We start from the raw sequence: 13,919 nt of genomic DNA, 5'->3' as shown, positions 1-13,919 counted from the left end.
CATTTCAACTCGAGTGGTTAAGGTTAGGGTTAGTGGATTGGTCAGGGGATAGGACCTATGGACGCCTGGCCAATAGTAGTGTGTGAATGTTGTTGAAGGGCGGGTCTTGGCGTGGCTATAGTGGGAAAAGAAATATCGCAGCCGGGTTGAGCTGCTACCATTGGCTGCTACAAGTGAACCGGAAATTCGGCTTATTTTGTTTTTGAAAATAAAATACAGGTGTTTTTGCAAAATAGTAACATTTCTGAACTCAACTAGCCAAAGGGGAATGGTCCAACCAAAATATATGTACACAAATATACACAACTATACGTATGTTTTTTTTCTCTCAAATTTCTAGCTACGTCTAACAAAAGACCATAGCATTATTGGTATTTAACAGTTAGAGTTCAGCCGATGATGATGTCTTACTTGTGTTATGTAGAAACAATATAACATATTTATATAGATTTATATTCATATATAAATATATATATATATATATATATAAATTTCATATCATTTTTGTTTTCCAATTTTTTACGAAAGTGTCAAAGTGTATTTAGCTGTCTAGACTCAGTTTCTACATTAACACCTTTTTGGTTATCCAAGCTTTGTGCCAGTTGACTTCAATAGGAGTAGAAGAAAGCTATGTCTGATGACCTAACGTACACATTTACTATGGCAAAGACCTACTGCCTGCAGGACAAGCACTATGTGTTTGATAACTCATTAATGTTATGTTGTTTTGCTCTTAAACCCAACATTTTCTCCACAAAATGTTATGACAGTCTATTCAACACACTCACACACCTATACAAAAGTTTACATTTTCATCGTATGTTTTATTTTGAAATTTTCTCCGGAACTACTATGTTTCGCCTTCTTCGCTTGACGCTCACTGAGGAAAAAGGAAAGCAAAGGGATCAGGCGGTAGAAATGGAGAGCAAAAGGACTGGGGTGGAGAGAGAGCGAAAATGTTGAAGAGACATGGTGTGGCAACAAGACAAAATAAGGGGATATCTGTCCACCAAAAGGGCTTCTCTGAATAACAAAGTCAAGGTTGAGGAGTCGAGCTAACGTTAACTGTCTGGAGGATTTTGATTTCGCTTTGCTTTGGTCCTACCGCGTAATCAGTGCGCACTCAACGTTTGTGTTGGTCTGTAGCTATCTGCAGAGAGAAGTCTGTGGCGAACAACCCAGTCTGACAGAATAAAAGGTAAAAGCGAGTGACTTCTGTTACAATCACTCAGGAATGTTGTTTGTTTACAGATTAACACCGTACTGAAGTTCCAAAGTCATATAACGTTACTGTGTCTTTTGTTTGCGAGCTAATTTTGGCAGCATTGTTAGCGAGTGCAGTCAACACACTTATACCCGTATTTTTGCTTGCTTGAATTGACATGATATTACAGTCGTGCCATGGCGCAGCGACATGCACGATTAATTAGCAAAGCAGAGTGGCTAGGCTACGTGACAAAGTGCCACATGGGGCTCTGTTGTAACCTACCTGTCAATGGCAGAAGACCTGCCCGACAACGCTGAAGTTGGCTTCCGATTCGCAGCTTCCGATTCGGCAGTTCAGCGCTGTGGAGAATAGGTCTGGCAATGCGAGAAACATAACGTTAACTTACAATGCTGAGCGACTGATCCTCCGTTTTTAGCACATTTTACTGTTGTGCAAGCGTGTTTGACATTTTAGGTAAAGCATTAAAGCTGTCTGCAATCCACTTTGAGATTTGGGAAAGCTTTATTATATTTGGGAAAATCTAATAAAAGGGATATTTCATTGATTTCTTCACATGTATATCCACCACTATACCTAGAGCAGGACTACAGTATCCCAGAGAGACTAAATATTCTTTAAAACACAGTGAAGTCTCGTGAAGACCTGCCCGGGCATGCCTTTGGACACAAAGCTGAGCATAAAACCAATATCATAACATTTATGCTGAATAAACATTACACCACAATAATAAATGCACAACACAACTGCCATAAATGTTAGTTGTTACCAGTGTCACTGTTTGTCTGCACCTGAGAAACCTTTGTAAACTAGCAAGAAAACATCACTCAGTAATTGTTCACTTCTCAAAAGTGTATTTGCCTTATTAGTAAGTTGGTAATTAAAATGACACACCTTTATCTGATTAGTGTTGACATCCAGCATCATTTTAGGATGTATGGAAAGCTATTTATGTGTGTCATAAATAAAGTAGTCCGTGGCTCCTCTAAATAGTTTTATAAATAACCTAAGCAATTAATTAAGCACTAAACTTTTTGCAGTCTGGTGTCTGAGCTCAGCTTTGCCTCGTATGACTGAGTACTGATGAGTAACTCCTCTTGTGCTGCTTTCAGGTAGCTCAGTATGAGCCGAGATGGATGGACAAAGAAGAGAGCCAATGACAGTGGTGACAATGGTTGGGCTGAAAGTGTGAGTATCTCTCATGTCATCATAATTAACAATGTAAAGCAGAAATAAACCCAATATGAGGACATGCTCAATCTAAAAAGGAAAACAGTAGGCTATATGACTGTCGGAGAAGTGTAACCTTAAGGTAGATAGATAGGCAGCTGAATGGGCAGTTGTTCAGAGTACTGTGTTAAGAGTAAAAAATGCAGTGGAATAAAATGTATTATGTATCTGTTCTTCACTCCCTGCTATTTCATTATGACAGCTAAGAGCCTGAAGCAGATAGTCACTGTCTAATTAGGTAAAGGCTAGACTGCCGGGCAAAGCTTTAACGCAACTGTGAGAGCTGCATTTAGCCATAGCCAACATCTCATAACAACAGTAATATCACCATAGCATGACTGTAATTAGGCAGTGTCTCTGTAACTGAAGAAGACAATTATTTTTTGTGTGTGCCCCTATTTAAATGTCATATACACTGATATTCTATGTACCACCCATAAAAGAAAATGCACATGGTGTGCAAGCGTGTTGGATAACAGCAGCATTTAAAAAAATATATATATATACACATATTGAGTTTAATCTTTATACATAAACTTAAAAAAGTGTTGCTTGGTGACGGAAGTAGATATACTGTACCTTATTCTAAGAGAAGGCATTGTAATATTCATACCAGCATATCAAGACTGTAGTTCTGTCTCACTGCTCTCCTTTGTGTTTATAGGGCGGCTATATGGCTGCAAAAGTTTCGAAGCTGGAAGAGCAGTTTAAACTCGATGCCCCCAGAGAGAAACAAAAGGATGGTTCATGTTCCAATATTTTTAGCGGTGTGGCCATCTATGTCAATGGATACACAGGTAACACTGCGCTGCAGTACTAATGTAAAAAAAATGTAAACGTTCTTTTACTTCCTTTCAGGTCATGGTTTTATGTGATAACTGCATCTATTGGTCTTTTGTGATGTGGTCTGCAGATCTATAAGTAGGAATTTTGTCTGATATTGTGATGTTTTTGTGTCTTTTTGGTTTACTGTTTTATTGGTTGCCTCTGAGCAGAGCCAAGTGCAGATGAGCTACGCAGACTAATGATGTTGCATGGTGGCCAGTTCCACATGTACTACTCTCGCTCCAAGACCACCCACATCATCGCCAATAACTTGCCCAACAGCAAAATTCAGGAGCTCAAAGGGGAAAAGATCATCAGGCCAGAGTGGATCCCCGACAGGTGTGTTCAGTGGGAATTATCTTGCTCATTTAATACCATATTGTTAAATATTAGCTGAAAATCCTTGTGTTAACTTTGTCATTTGTTTGAAACAGTATCAAGGCTGGGCGTCTCCTGCCTTACTTCCAGTACCAGCTGTACACTAAACAGAAAGGCCCACTCTTCCCTGGCACGATTCTGCGCCAGACGTCAGAGATAGCAGGACCCAGCCATGGGCTGCTTCAGCCGAGCGTCCATCAAAAGCTTCATCTGCCACAGGACAGCATTCAGCACTCGGTACTCAACCATGAGCAGTCCACATCCAACTCTGTCCCTAACCCCAGCCACAGTGGACTTTACCAAGGCAACATCCAACCTCAGTCCATCCAGCAAAGTTCTGCAGTTTGCTTTATTAACCAACAACCAAGTCACTTAGCATCCACTTACCTCAATACAGATCCCAGACACAGAAGCCCTTTGCACACCCACCTGCTGTCTAACCCAAGCCCCACAAAGCACCCACACAAGCCCCAACAGTCTGCTGTTCAAACAGCTCATTCTAATCTCCAGCATCAAAGAGCTAGCCAACCACAACCTCAGAACAACTCTTCTTGCAACAGTGCCCGGAGTGGCTGCAAGGAAGTGGAAATAAAAATGTGAGTATACATTATTATTATTATTATTATTATTATTATTATTATTATTATTTAAAACTTAAATGAGAGATTACAAAGTTTTGCACACACAATTGGAACATCTTGTTACATTAATATTGATTAAGACATCTCTTCTTCAACTTTTGATCTCACAGAAACAGATTATTACAGACCTCATTGGACGTGATGAGCCCTTCAAAAATGAATGAAATACAAGATTATGGCAAAGGAGATCCTCTCCCGCAGGTGGTGAAGGAAGCACATCTGACAAATGGACACACTCACCTTGTTAATGGTGCCTTAAAGCCAGAGGCCCTGTCTCCTGTTACAGATGAACACTCTGTTGACAATGAACGGCCTCCATGCAGAGTCAAGAGTTCAGATGATAAACCTCAGAGTCCTCCAGTACAGTTTCAGAGCAAACCTGACCCTTATGAGTTTCCCCATAGTCCTCCAAAACAATCTGACCAGTCTCCTGTCTTTCTAAAGCAATCCAATTCACATGGAGCCAATGAGCAGAGACCTAAACCTCCACCACCCACCTACCAGGAGGCTATAAAAGCCACTGAAAGCCACCTACTCCCAAAACCGCTCCAGCAATCCCGTCAAGTTGATTCAAATCCGGAAAAGACTCTGTCACCCGCATCTCGCTCTCTTTCACATACTCCAATTCGACTGAACGGAAGTCACCACAATGCCTTTTCGTCTGACCCTGCCTCACTTAACACAACCAACGTAACAGCCAAACCGGATCCTCCCACTGAAAAGGCTTTAGCACCATCTAAGTCGTCAGCTCAGCTGCTGGCACAGACAGGCGGTTTGATCTCTGAGTTCTACTCTCACTCACGTTTACACCAGATCTCCACATGGAGGTCCAGCTTTTCAGAGTATGTCAATGAACTGCACGGGAAGCGAAAAGCAGTGGGAGGGGCCTCCTTTCCTGGGAAAGACCGACTGAGGAAATCTGTGGCCCAGCGCTCAACAGACAGTCGAGGTAGGAAAGGAAGGATCACTGTTGCTTTTCCCTGTAAAAAGAAAAGCAGCTATTTATTTTAGTTTTTTTTGTTAAAGAAGGGTAAATTTAGGTGACTACACAGTCCGAGATGCATACCTCATAACTCCAACTTCTCCTGTTCAAATTTAGACCAAGACATTAGTGATATTCATTCTCGCAATGTGTCCTGTTGCCCTCGACTGTAAAGTGTCAATAAATGCTAAAAACATTTTTTTTTTTTTTTTTTTTAAAAGGTGTCTCATCGTGAATAAGCAAACCAGCACCATAAGGCCTAGGAGTACATGTTCTATTTCTAAAAGATTAACAAAATGTTCTCTCTGGGATCATCGTCTGTGTCCCTGCTAATTTACAATGTACTGATGTTGCATGTGTGGCCCGTTTTAAACTAGATTTAGATGCTCATGTTCATTTGTGATTTGGAAAACGTTCTCTGACGATCTTGTATGTATTTATTTGTGTGGTCAGGAACGTCCGCACCCACAAGTGTTAAATCTTGTATTCTTCATGTGGACATGGACTGCTTCTTTGTGTCTGTGGGGATCCGACATCGGCCAGAGCTTAGAGGTAAGGCGCCTTTTTTTCTGTTTTAAATTGTGTGCTGCTAGTGAAACGTGTGGATGATATGCACAGGCACGTGCTGCATAGAATAGTCTCATCCATCCAGTCTGTGCTCCTGGTTGAGTTCATGGTTGTCTCGCAGGGAAGCCTATAGCTGTGACCAGTAATCGTGGACAGGGCAGAGTGCCCCTGAGGCCCGGGGCCCACCCTCAGCTGGAGCAGCAGTACTACCAGAGGAAACATACTCATCCACAACCTGGTGAGGTCGTCATACTCAACCTGTTTGTCATTGAGCGTGCTGACCTTGATTTTCCATAGGCCTGGCTCCGTGTGTTTCCTGTATTTTCCCGTACATGTCGTACTTTAACATGCCTGCCTAAGTGTACCCTTGTTCTGCCTCTCAGAGAGGGCAGATGAGGATCTACACAGAAGTCCTTCACAAGAGAGTCCTGACTCCCATGCTAACGGAGTGGACCAGGCTGCTGCCACTCTCTCAATGGCAGAGATTGCATCCTGCAGTTATGAGGCTAGGTAAGATATAATCACACACTTGTGGGCTTTTCATTTATATTAAACAGCACAAATGTCTGTATTTTGTACTAACCGGAATTGGTTTTCTCTCACAGGCAGGCTGGTGTGAGAAACGGGATGTTTTTTGGCAAAGCAAAACAGCTGTGTCCCTCGCTGCAGTCTGTCCCATATGATTTTGAGGCCTATAAAGAGGTGGCTCTCACCATGTATGAGACTCTGGCAGGGTAAGAAGAACCTTCCTCGTCAATTTTGAAATCACTTCCCTCTTGGTTACATTAAAAATGACCTAAAGCACACCTTCTCATTTATTTGTTTTTTTTGCAGTTACACCCATGACATTGAGGCTCTGAGCTGTGACGAAGTGTTGATAGACGGTTCTGCTCTGCTAACTGAGTTGGGCACCAACCCAGAAGATCTGGCTAGTGCAATCAGAGCAGACATCAAGGAGAAAACCGGATGCTGTGCTTCAGTGGGCATGGGTGAGTTTGTCTTATAAATGTAAAATACATCAAGCCAGCATTCCTGTTTTAACAAACTCCGACTGACTCATCCGTTCAGGGTCCAACATCCTGTTGGCTCGGTTGGCGACCCGTAAGGCCAAGCCAGATGGCCAATACTTCTTAAAGTCTGAAGAAGTGGATGATTTTATCAGGGACCTGCCAGTGACCAGCTTACCAGGTAGATACAGCACCACCTGCTAGTCACGGCTGTCAGCGTACAGTCTTTCCTGTGGTAAATATTTGATCAATTTTTCATTTCTTTTTTCTAGGCGTTGGGACTGTTATGGGCAGAAAACTGGCTGCTATGGGTGTGAGGTCATGTGGGGACCTCCAACAGGTGTCTCTGTCTCAGCTGCAAAAGAAGTTTGGACCCCGGACCGGACAGACCCTCTTCCGCTTCTGCAGGGGGCTAGATGACCGACCTGTCCGCTACGAGAAGGAAAGGAAGTCCGTCTCAGCTGAGATGAACTACAACATTCGCTTTACTACGGTTACTACTACTTTCTTTCTCCTGTTCCATCTCTTCTTTCTTATCTTCCCTGCATTTCCCATCTATTTCTCAAACCCTCTTGTCCCCCTACCTCTGTGATCAGGTTGATGAGGCAGAGTCTTTCATGACTAACTTGTCCATGGAGGTGCAAAAACGTTTACAAGAAGCAGGGCTGCGGGGACGCAGAGTTACCCTTAAGGTCATGGTTCGCAAGGTTGGAGCACCACTCGAATCTGCTAAATACGGCGGTCATGGCATATGTGATAACTTAGCCAGGTAGGAAAGAAACTATCATCTGTGTATGTTACGGGTTGATTGATAATGTCCTCTATGCATTGCTTATCCATATTATTGTCTCTCTGTAGACTCATTTGTTTTTATCCGTCTCCTTTTTTGTCAGGACTGTGATGCTCGCTCAATCCACTGACAGTGGTCAGCTGATAGCCACTGCAGTCATCAAGCTGTTCCACGCCATGAAGTTGCAGGTTCAGGACCTGAGAGGAGTCGGCATCCAGGTTCAGCTTCTTGACGGACATCACTCTGTCCCCCAGGACTCTTCGGGCCCCGGGACACGCTCCATCAAAGAAATGTTGCTAGGCCGGGGAAGCGCAATATCCAGTCACGGGGGTTTGTGTAAAGCCTTTGTGTTTCAGTTTATTTATGTGTTGTTGTCTGTTAAATCAGTTGAGTTCAGCATCAATGTTACAGATGCTGCTGACAACAACACACATCAGGAAAAGGCTTCCTCAACCACAGGCCCATCATCTCGCTCCTCTCCAGGTCCTCTGTCCTCTCCCGAGCCGGTCCCAGGGACCAGCAGAGACCAGCAGGCATGCAGACAAACTCCAAAACATTCTCGAGCCCGTCTCAACTTTAGCATTGAGGTTCCCTCCCCTTCACAGGTAGGGACTTGAAGGGCATGTCTAATAGATCAAACGAGCTGAACAGTTGAATGTTTTCAACAACTCTGATTTCTTTACGATATCCAAGGTGGATCATTCTGTGTTGGCGGCGTTGCCTGCAGATCTCAGAGAACAAGTGGAGCAGTCATGGACTAATCGGGATGGGAGAGCAAGTAACCGTCGGTCACCCAGTCCACGGCCCGCTGCTCCTCTTCCACAGCCTCCATCTCGTCCTCCTGTCTCTGGTCCTGCACTCTACACTCCACCCGTTGGCACATTGCTTCTACAGATTCCAAACCAGCCAGACAGTCCAGGAATTGTGCTGGAACTACCAAACTTTTCACAGGTAAGGATGCAAAGGTTTGAGATTTTGCCTTTTGTAGATAATCCATAAATCTGTCAAAAGCCCAAGTTGTCGCAGAGAAATGTGAACACTTATTACGGTCGGTGTAGGTTAAAAATATCAACACATGTAATCCTTAAGAGCAGGGGTCTTCAACGTTTTTTAAGCCAAGGACCCCTTAACGGAAACAGAGACGGATCAGGGACCCCCTACTACATATATTGTATAAAATAAAGTTGTATATTAAACTGGGCCTACAATAACTTTTAGGGCAGCCTAAAGCCTTTATAGATACCTATTTTTGCATAGAATACTAAGCTATTCAAGCTATTAAAATAGCCTAATAATTGTTGGCATGATTTTATGAATTATTTTATAAATCATGATGTGGAACAGTTAATCCTTTGGGATGAACTGTATCTGTGCTACCTTAGTGACTACCTTACCTATACGGCCCAGTAAGCCTATCATCAGTGTGGATTTATGTTAGCTAATAATATGTTGGAATCATGTTAAGACTTTTACTTTTTTTTTTTTAAATGTTCAAAAATTAACAATAATTTAGAGGCCCCCCTGCAATGACTCTGAGGACCCCTTAGGGGTCCCGGACCCCCTGTTGAAGATCCCTGCTTAAGAGGCACCTTTTATTCGAAGGGCAAACGTTTTTCTCCAAATGAGCATATTAGTCCCCAATTATATAAAGCTGATTTTATTGTTTGTCACTAGACGTTTTATTTGATTTAGTCTCTCGGCTTTCTGACTGCAGGTTGATCCGGACGTATTTGCTGCCCTTCCCAAAGAGCTCCAGGACGAACTGAAGTCTTCCTACAACCGCGCAACAAATGTCCAGCCCCAGGCAAAAATATGTAAGTCCCCAGGTGAATTAGTTTTGCTTGTTTTTTCTACTATTATCAGCTTGCATATTCTTTTTATCTTTTGTTTTTCCTCTTGGTTTCTCAGCAGTGGAGCAGAAGAATCCACTGTTGCAGCTAAAACAGTCAGGACTTGGAGTTGGAATTGGTCGGGTGAAGCGGCGCTACAAGAGAAAAAATGCCGTGAGCCCTGTTAAAAAAGGTCCTTCCCCTCTAAAGAGGCGTCACACAACTAACAGCCCAGCCAAAACCCTACCACCTCCTATGAAATCACGGGAAACAATAAACATATTAAAGGTGAGCCAAAGAACAGTTCCATATATGTTGATAATGGCAGCATGTGAAGATATACCCTTTTTTGCAAGTTTGTACTCCAAGTAACCTGTCCAGCTCACACCTGTTTTCCCTTCCCAGAGTGAAAATTGTCCCTCCACATCAACCTCAAAACCAGACATCCCAGAGTCTCTGTCCAAATTCATTCCTCGCCCTTCTCCAGTATTGGCCGGAGCCTATAACCTGACGGACATTAAAACCCTCCTACGGGAATGGGTCACCACCATAACAGGTAGACGGTGAAGAACAGCTCTCTCAGAGTGCCTACTCATGCAGTTACTTATGTTGTATGTAATCCATTTAATCACTTCTTATTTTTTGTTAGAACCCATGGAGGAGGACATCCTGCAGGTGGTAAAATACTGCACTGATCTGATTGAGGATAAAGATCTGGAGAAGTTGGATCTGATTATAAAATATATGAAAAGGTAAGAACTGTACAGTTTAGCCACCTCCATTCCTCTACCTCACGCTCTTTCTTTTGTGTTTTTATTTATGTTGCCTTTTGATCTTTTCTCTGCAGGCTCATGCAGCAGTCGGTAGAATCTGTTTGGAGTATGGCTTTCGACTTCATCCTAGACAACGTGCAGGTGGTTGTGCAGCAGGCTTATGGTAGCACCCTGAAAGTAGTATGAAGAAGGAGGGGGTACTATTCTCTCTTTGTGTTACCATTGCACCAAGACTTTTTTGTTTTGCTACTTTCACATGGTCATCTGCAATACGAATTATGCTTATCCTTCTCAAGTTAATGTTCTCTGTGGCCTCCTGAGAGTGAGACACAAATTATTGACTCCACACACACACACACACATACACTACACACATACACACGCACACACTCAATATGAGAAAGTGTTACAAGAGCCATGACAGTATTTCATGAGATTTTGTACAGTTAATTATTTTCTGTATTGCTTTTTTAAGGGAAAAGTGAAACTGAGACAAACTGAAAGGCAGGAAATTAACTTAGAATCTACTCCCCAAAACTCAGAACAGTGATAAGCGTAGCAGCTTTTTGCAATTTCATCATTTTTCATATGGATTTCTTTTCTAAATAAACGTATGTGAAATTCTATATAAATAAAAACCTATTGCAGGCAGTGCTTAACTATTTGTTATACAAGCCAAGCCTTATAAGATTTTTAATTTCCTCCTGATGAGCGTTTTTCATCTGAAATAGCAGTTGACGTCTCCTTTGTGTTCCTAAGGTTTAAAATACACAGGCACATGTTGGGAGTTTCTTTTTCCATGTATGCAGTTAAATCGGTCTCGGTTTAAAATAATGACAGTGGTAAACACATCCATAATGTTTAAACGCAAAGCACCTTTTAGAGATTTTAGAATCAGTTAAGTCTTGTAGCACTCCTCAGACATCAGACTTATGATAATACCAGAAATGGTAGGATTAAAATGTCTTGTTTTTAATCAGTTTCTTTGGTGCTCCTGCCACTTGTACTGACATGTGAACTATCTACTACTGCTGTGTCACAAAAAAAAAATATATATATATATATATATAGTCTGCTTTTTTCTTGTCTCTCACAAAGACAAGTGCCAAGCCTTGTTATTATAGTATAATGTAAATAATGTTTTCAAAGACCCTTGTTAAAAGTTTGAAGAGAAAATATGTATGTGGAGGTTTTACCTCTTGTATTGTTTACATGTAGTGAATTCTTAGTAACTGTCTTTAAATTGTAAAATCTTCTCACTCTTTAATTGTCTGTAAGTGTTCCAACATGGAAATCAGAAGCTGGCCAAAGCACTTCATGTGAGGTTAACTGTTGATTCTCAGTAGCACTCTGCCTTGGGAGGATGTTGACAGGGGTTATGGCAATCAATAAGTAGCCTATGCAGTTCTTTTTTTCACTAGCAAGTGAGATGTTCCTTCAAGATAATGTAACATTTCATACAGCCTTTGTATCTGGAGTAAACTTTTTCTAGTGTGTTTGCAACCTAGTTACCAGTTCCACAAATCTGAATATTGAAATAATGCTGGATTTGCAAAGGAACAAGTGACCTGATTTTTATTTGAAGTATGTAATTGTGTACTTCATACATTGGAGACATTTGTATGGCTTGTGGCTACATCATTGTATTGTGAACTTAACTTTTATGATTGATGATTAGAAGTACTCAGCACATGCGGCTGGCTGGCTGGCTTGTGATCTCACTGTGTGTGTGTGTGTGTGTGTGTGTGTGTGTGTGTGTGTGTGTGTGTGTGTGTGTGTGTGTGTGTGCGAGTGTGTGTGTGTGTGTGTGTGTGTCTGCGAGTGTGTGTGTGTCTGCGAGTGTGTGTGTGTCTGCGAGTGTGTGTGTGTGTGTGTGTGTGTGTGTGCGTGCATGTGCACGCACATAGTTTGTTTAAAGCAGTATCCCCTATATGCAAAACAAATCAATCTGTCACTTTTTTCAACTTGTTGAAATGAATGTAATTCAGAATGTGCAAGTCTCCAATCACTTTCAAGATGTTTGCTTCTTTTCACCTTTCATATCTTTCCAGAAGAGAATGGCCAGAAGTAAAAATTGGCCAGTCTTGTCTTCTCTAAACTGGCTTGTGCCTGAAGACCTGAAGCTGTGAACTTGTTTGTAAGTTTTCTAAATCTTGGTAATAAACTGTAAACTCTGTATTAATTTATTTGTCTTTGTCATTGTTTAAGGTTACAACCTGAATTGTAGAAGGGTTTCCAATCAAGATCATGTTGGTTCTGAAAGTAACCTTTGAAGGGGGGAAATGGCTATTCTCTTCTACTGGTATATTACAAACTGGGAATAGTGACGAATGTCTATTCTTGAAAGATCAAGGCTGTCAATCTTCATCTACACTGTGTCCCTGGTCTGACAGTGAGGAGCAGATAAATACAGTAGTATTCCATACCTCAATACTCAAAACTTAATAACAAAAACTTTTTCCCCCATTGTTATTGTGTTTGAAGGGGGCTTGCAGGCATGAAATCCACTAATGTGCAATATGCTGAAGTCTTGCATGTTTGTGCCAATAAACAATGTGGGGAATCCCAGTAAAACCAGCCACAGTCATTTTCTTTTTGCATGGTTTGCAAGTTTATATATATTTTTTAATATTTGATAAATTTTGTTTTGGAGTCATTTGTTATTAAATACAAACAAAAGTATATCAATAATATGACAATATTTGACATTGTGCAGGTTTTACATAAAAATAATGAACAAAATGTTAAAGCTGTAGTCTGAAAGATTTTCATTTAAATAAATCTGTTAAGACACTATCTCCCGTGGAAGGAGGTAACACAATGGCGATTGAGCCTATGGCCAATTGATAAAAGTATTGCAATATTTATATAATATACAGTATGTGTGTATGTGTGTATATATATATATATATATATATATATATACATACAGTATGTGTGTATGTGTGTGTGTGTATATATATATACAGTGCCTTGCGAAAGTATTCGGCCCCCTTGAACTTTTCGACCTTTTGCCACATTTCAGGCCTCAAACAAAGATATAAAACTAATTTTTTGTGAAGAATCAACAAGTGGGACACAATAATGAAGTGGAACGAAATTTATTGGATATTTCAAACCTTTTAAACAAATAAAAAACTGAAATATTGGGCGTGCAAAATTATTCAGCCCCCTTAAGTTAATACTTTGTAGCGCCACCTTTTGCTGCGATTACAGCTGTAAGTCGCTTGGGGTATGTCTCTATCAGTTTTGCACATCGAGACTGACATTTTTGCCCATTCCTCCTTGCATAACAGCTCGAGCTCAGTGAGGTTGGATGGAGAGCGTTTGTGAACAGCAGTTTTCAGTTCTTTCCACAGATTCTCGATTGGATTCAGGTCTGGACTTTGACTTGGCCATTCTAACACCTGGATATGTTTATTTGTGAACCATTCCATTGTAGATTTTGCTTTATGTTTTGGATCATTGTCTTGTTGGAAGACAAATCTCCGTCCCAGTCTCAGGTCTTTTGCAGACTCCATCAGGTTTTCTTCCAGAATGGTCCTGTATTTGGCTCCATCCATCTTCCCATCAATTTTAACCATCTTCCCTGTCCCTGCTGAAGAAAAGCAGGCCCAAACCATGATGCTGCCACCACCATGTTTGACAGTGGGGATGGTGTGTTCAGGGTGA

The 13,919-nt window shown here is 41.4% G+C and overlaps 1 protein-coding gene across 4 annotated transcripts; it reads left to right on the top strand.

Annotated features, from left to right (window-relative positions):
• The first annotated feature begins 875 nt into the window (after window positions 1-875).
• Window positions 876-12,429, top strand: rev1 (REV1 DNA directed polymerase). 4 transcript variants are annotated; one of them, XM_039818307.1, is made up of 22 exons: window positions 876-1,198; window positions 2,338-2,413; window positions 3,120-3,252; window positions 3,451-3,619; window positions 3,715-4,254; window positions 4,410-5,248; window positions 5,735-5,833; window positions 5,970-6,086; window positions 6,232-6,358; window positions 6,454-6,582; window positions 6,683-6,837; window positions 6,917-7,036; window positions 7,128-7,348; window positions 7,452-7,624; window positions 7,749-7,975; window positions 8,057-8,250; window positions 8,339-8,596; window positions 9,360-9,459; window positions 9,557-9,762; window positions 9,880-10,030; window positions 10,124-10,226; window positions 10,322-12,429. In XM_039818307.1, exons 2-22 carry the CDS (start codon window positions 2,348-2,350, stop codon window positions 10,431-10,433), a joined length of 4,239 nt encoding a protein of 1,412 aa, XP_039674241.1. In that variant the 5' UTR covers window positions 876-1,198; window positions 2,338-2,347; the 3' UTR covers window positions 10,434-12,429. The 4 variants fall into 4 exon arrangements, with proteins under 4 accessions (XP_039674241.1, XP_039674242.1, XP_039674240.1 ...); XM_039818308.1 differs by having other exon boundaries at window positions 8,129-8,250; window positions 9,554-9,762; window positions 10,322-11,297; XM_039818306.1 differs by having other exon boundaries at window positions 9,554-9,762; window positions 10,322-11,297.
• The last annotated feature ends 1,490 nt before the right edge of the window (window positions 12,430-13,919 follow it).

Source organism: Perca fluviatilis, chromosome 12 (genome assembly GCF_010015445.1).
Source record: "Perca fluviatilis chromosome 12, GENO_Pfluv_1.0, whole genome shotgun sequence".
Lineage (NCBI taxonomy): Eukaryota > Metazoa > Chordata > Actinopteri > Perciformes > Percidae > Perca > Perca fluviatilis.
The sequence above is the reverse complement of the archived record's forward strand: the minus strand, read 5'-3'. Positions and strand labels throughout refer to the sequence as shown.

What these genes read in the sequence shown, in the direction of transcription:
- rev1 (XM_039818305.1), top strand. Translation starts at nt 2,348, where the DNA reads ATGAGCCGAGATGGATGGACAAAGAAGAGAGCCAATGACAGTGGTGAC. An exon ending in ACATCGGCCAGAGCTTAGAG is followed by an intron (nt 5,834 to 5,969) that starts GTAAGGCGCCTT and finishes GTTGTCTCGCAG; the next exon opens with GGAAGCCTATAGCTGTGACC. An exon ending in ACAACATTCGCTTTACTACG is followed by an intron (nt 7,349 to 7,451) that starts GTTACTACTACT and finishes CTCTGTGATCAG; the next exon opens with GTTGATGAGGCAGAGTCTTT.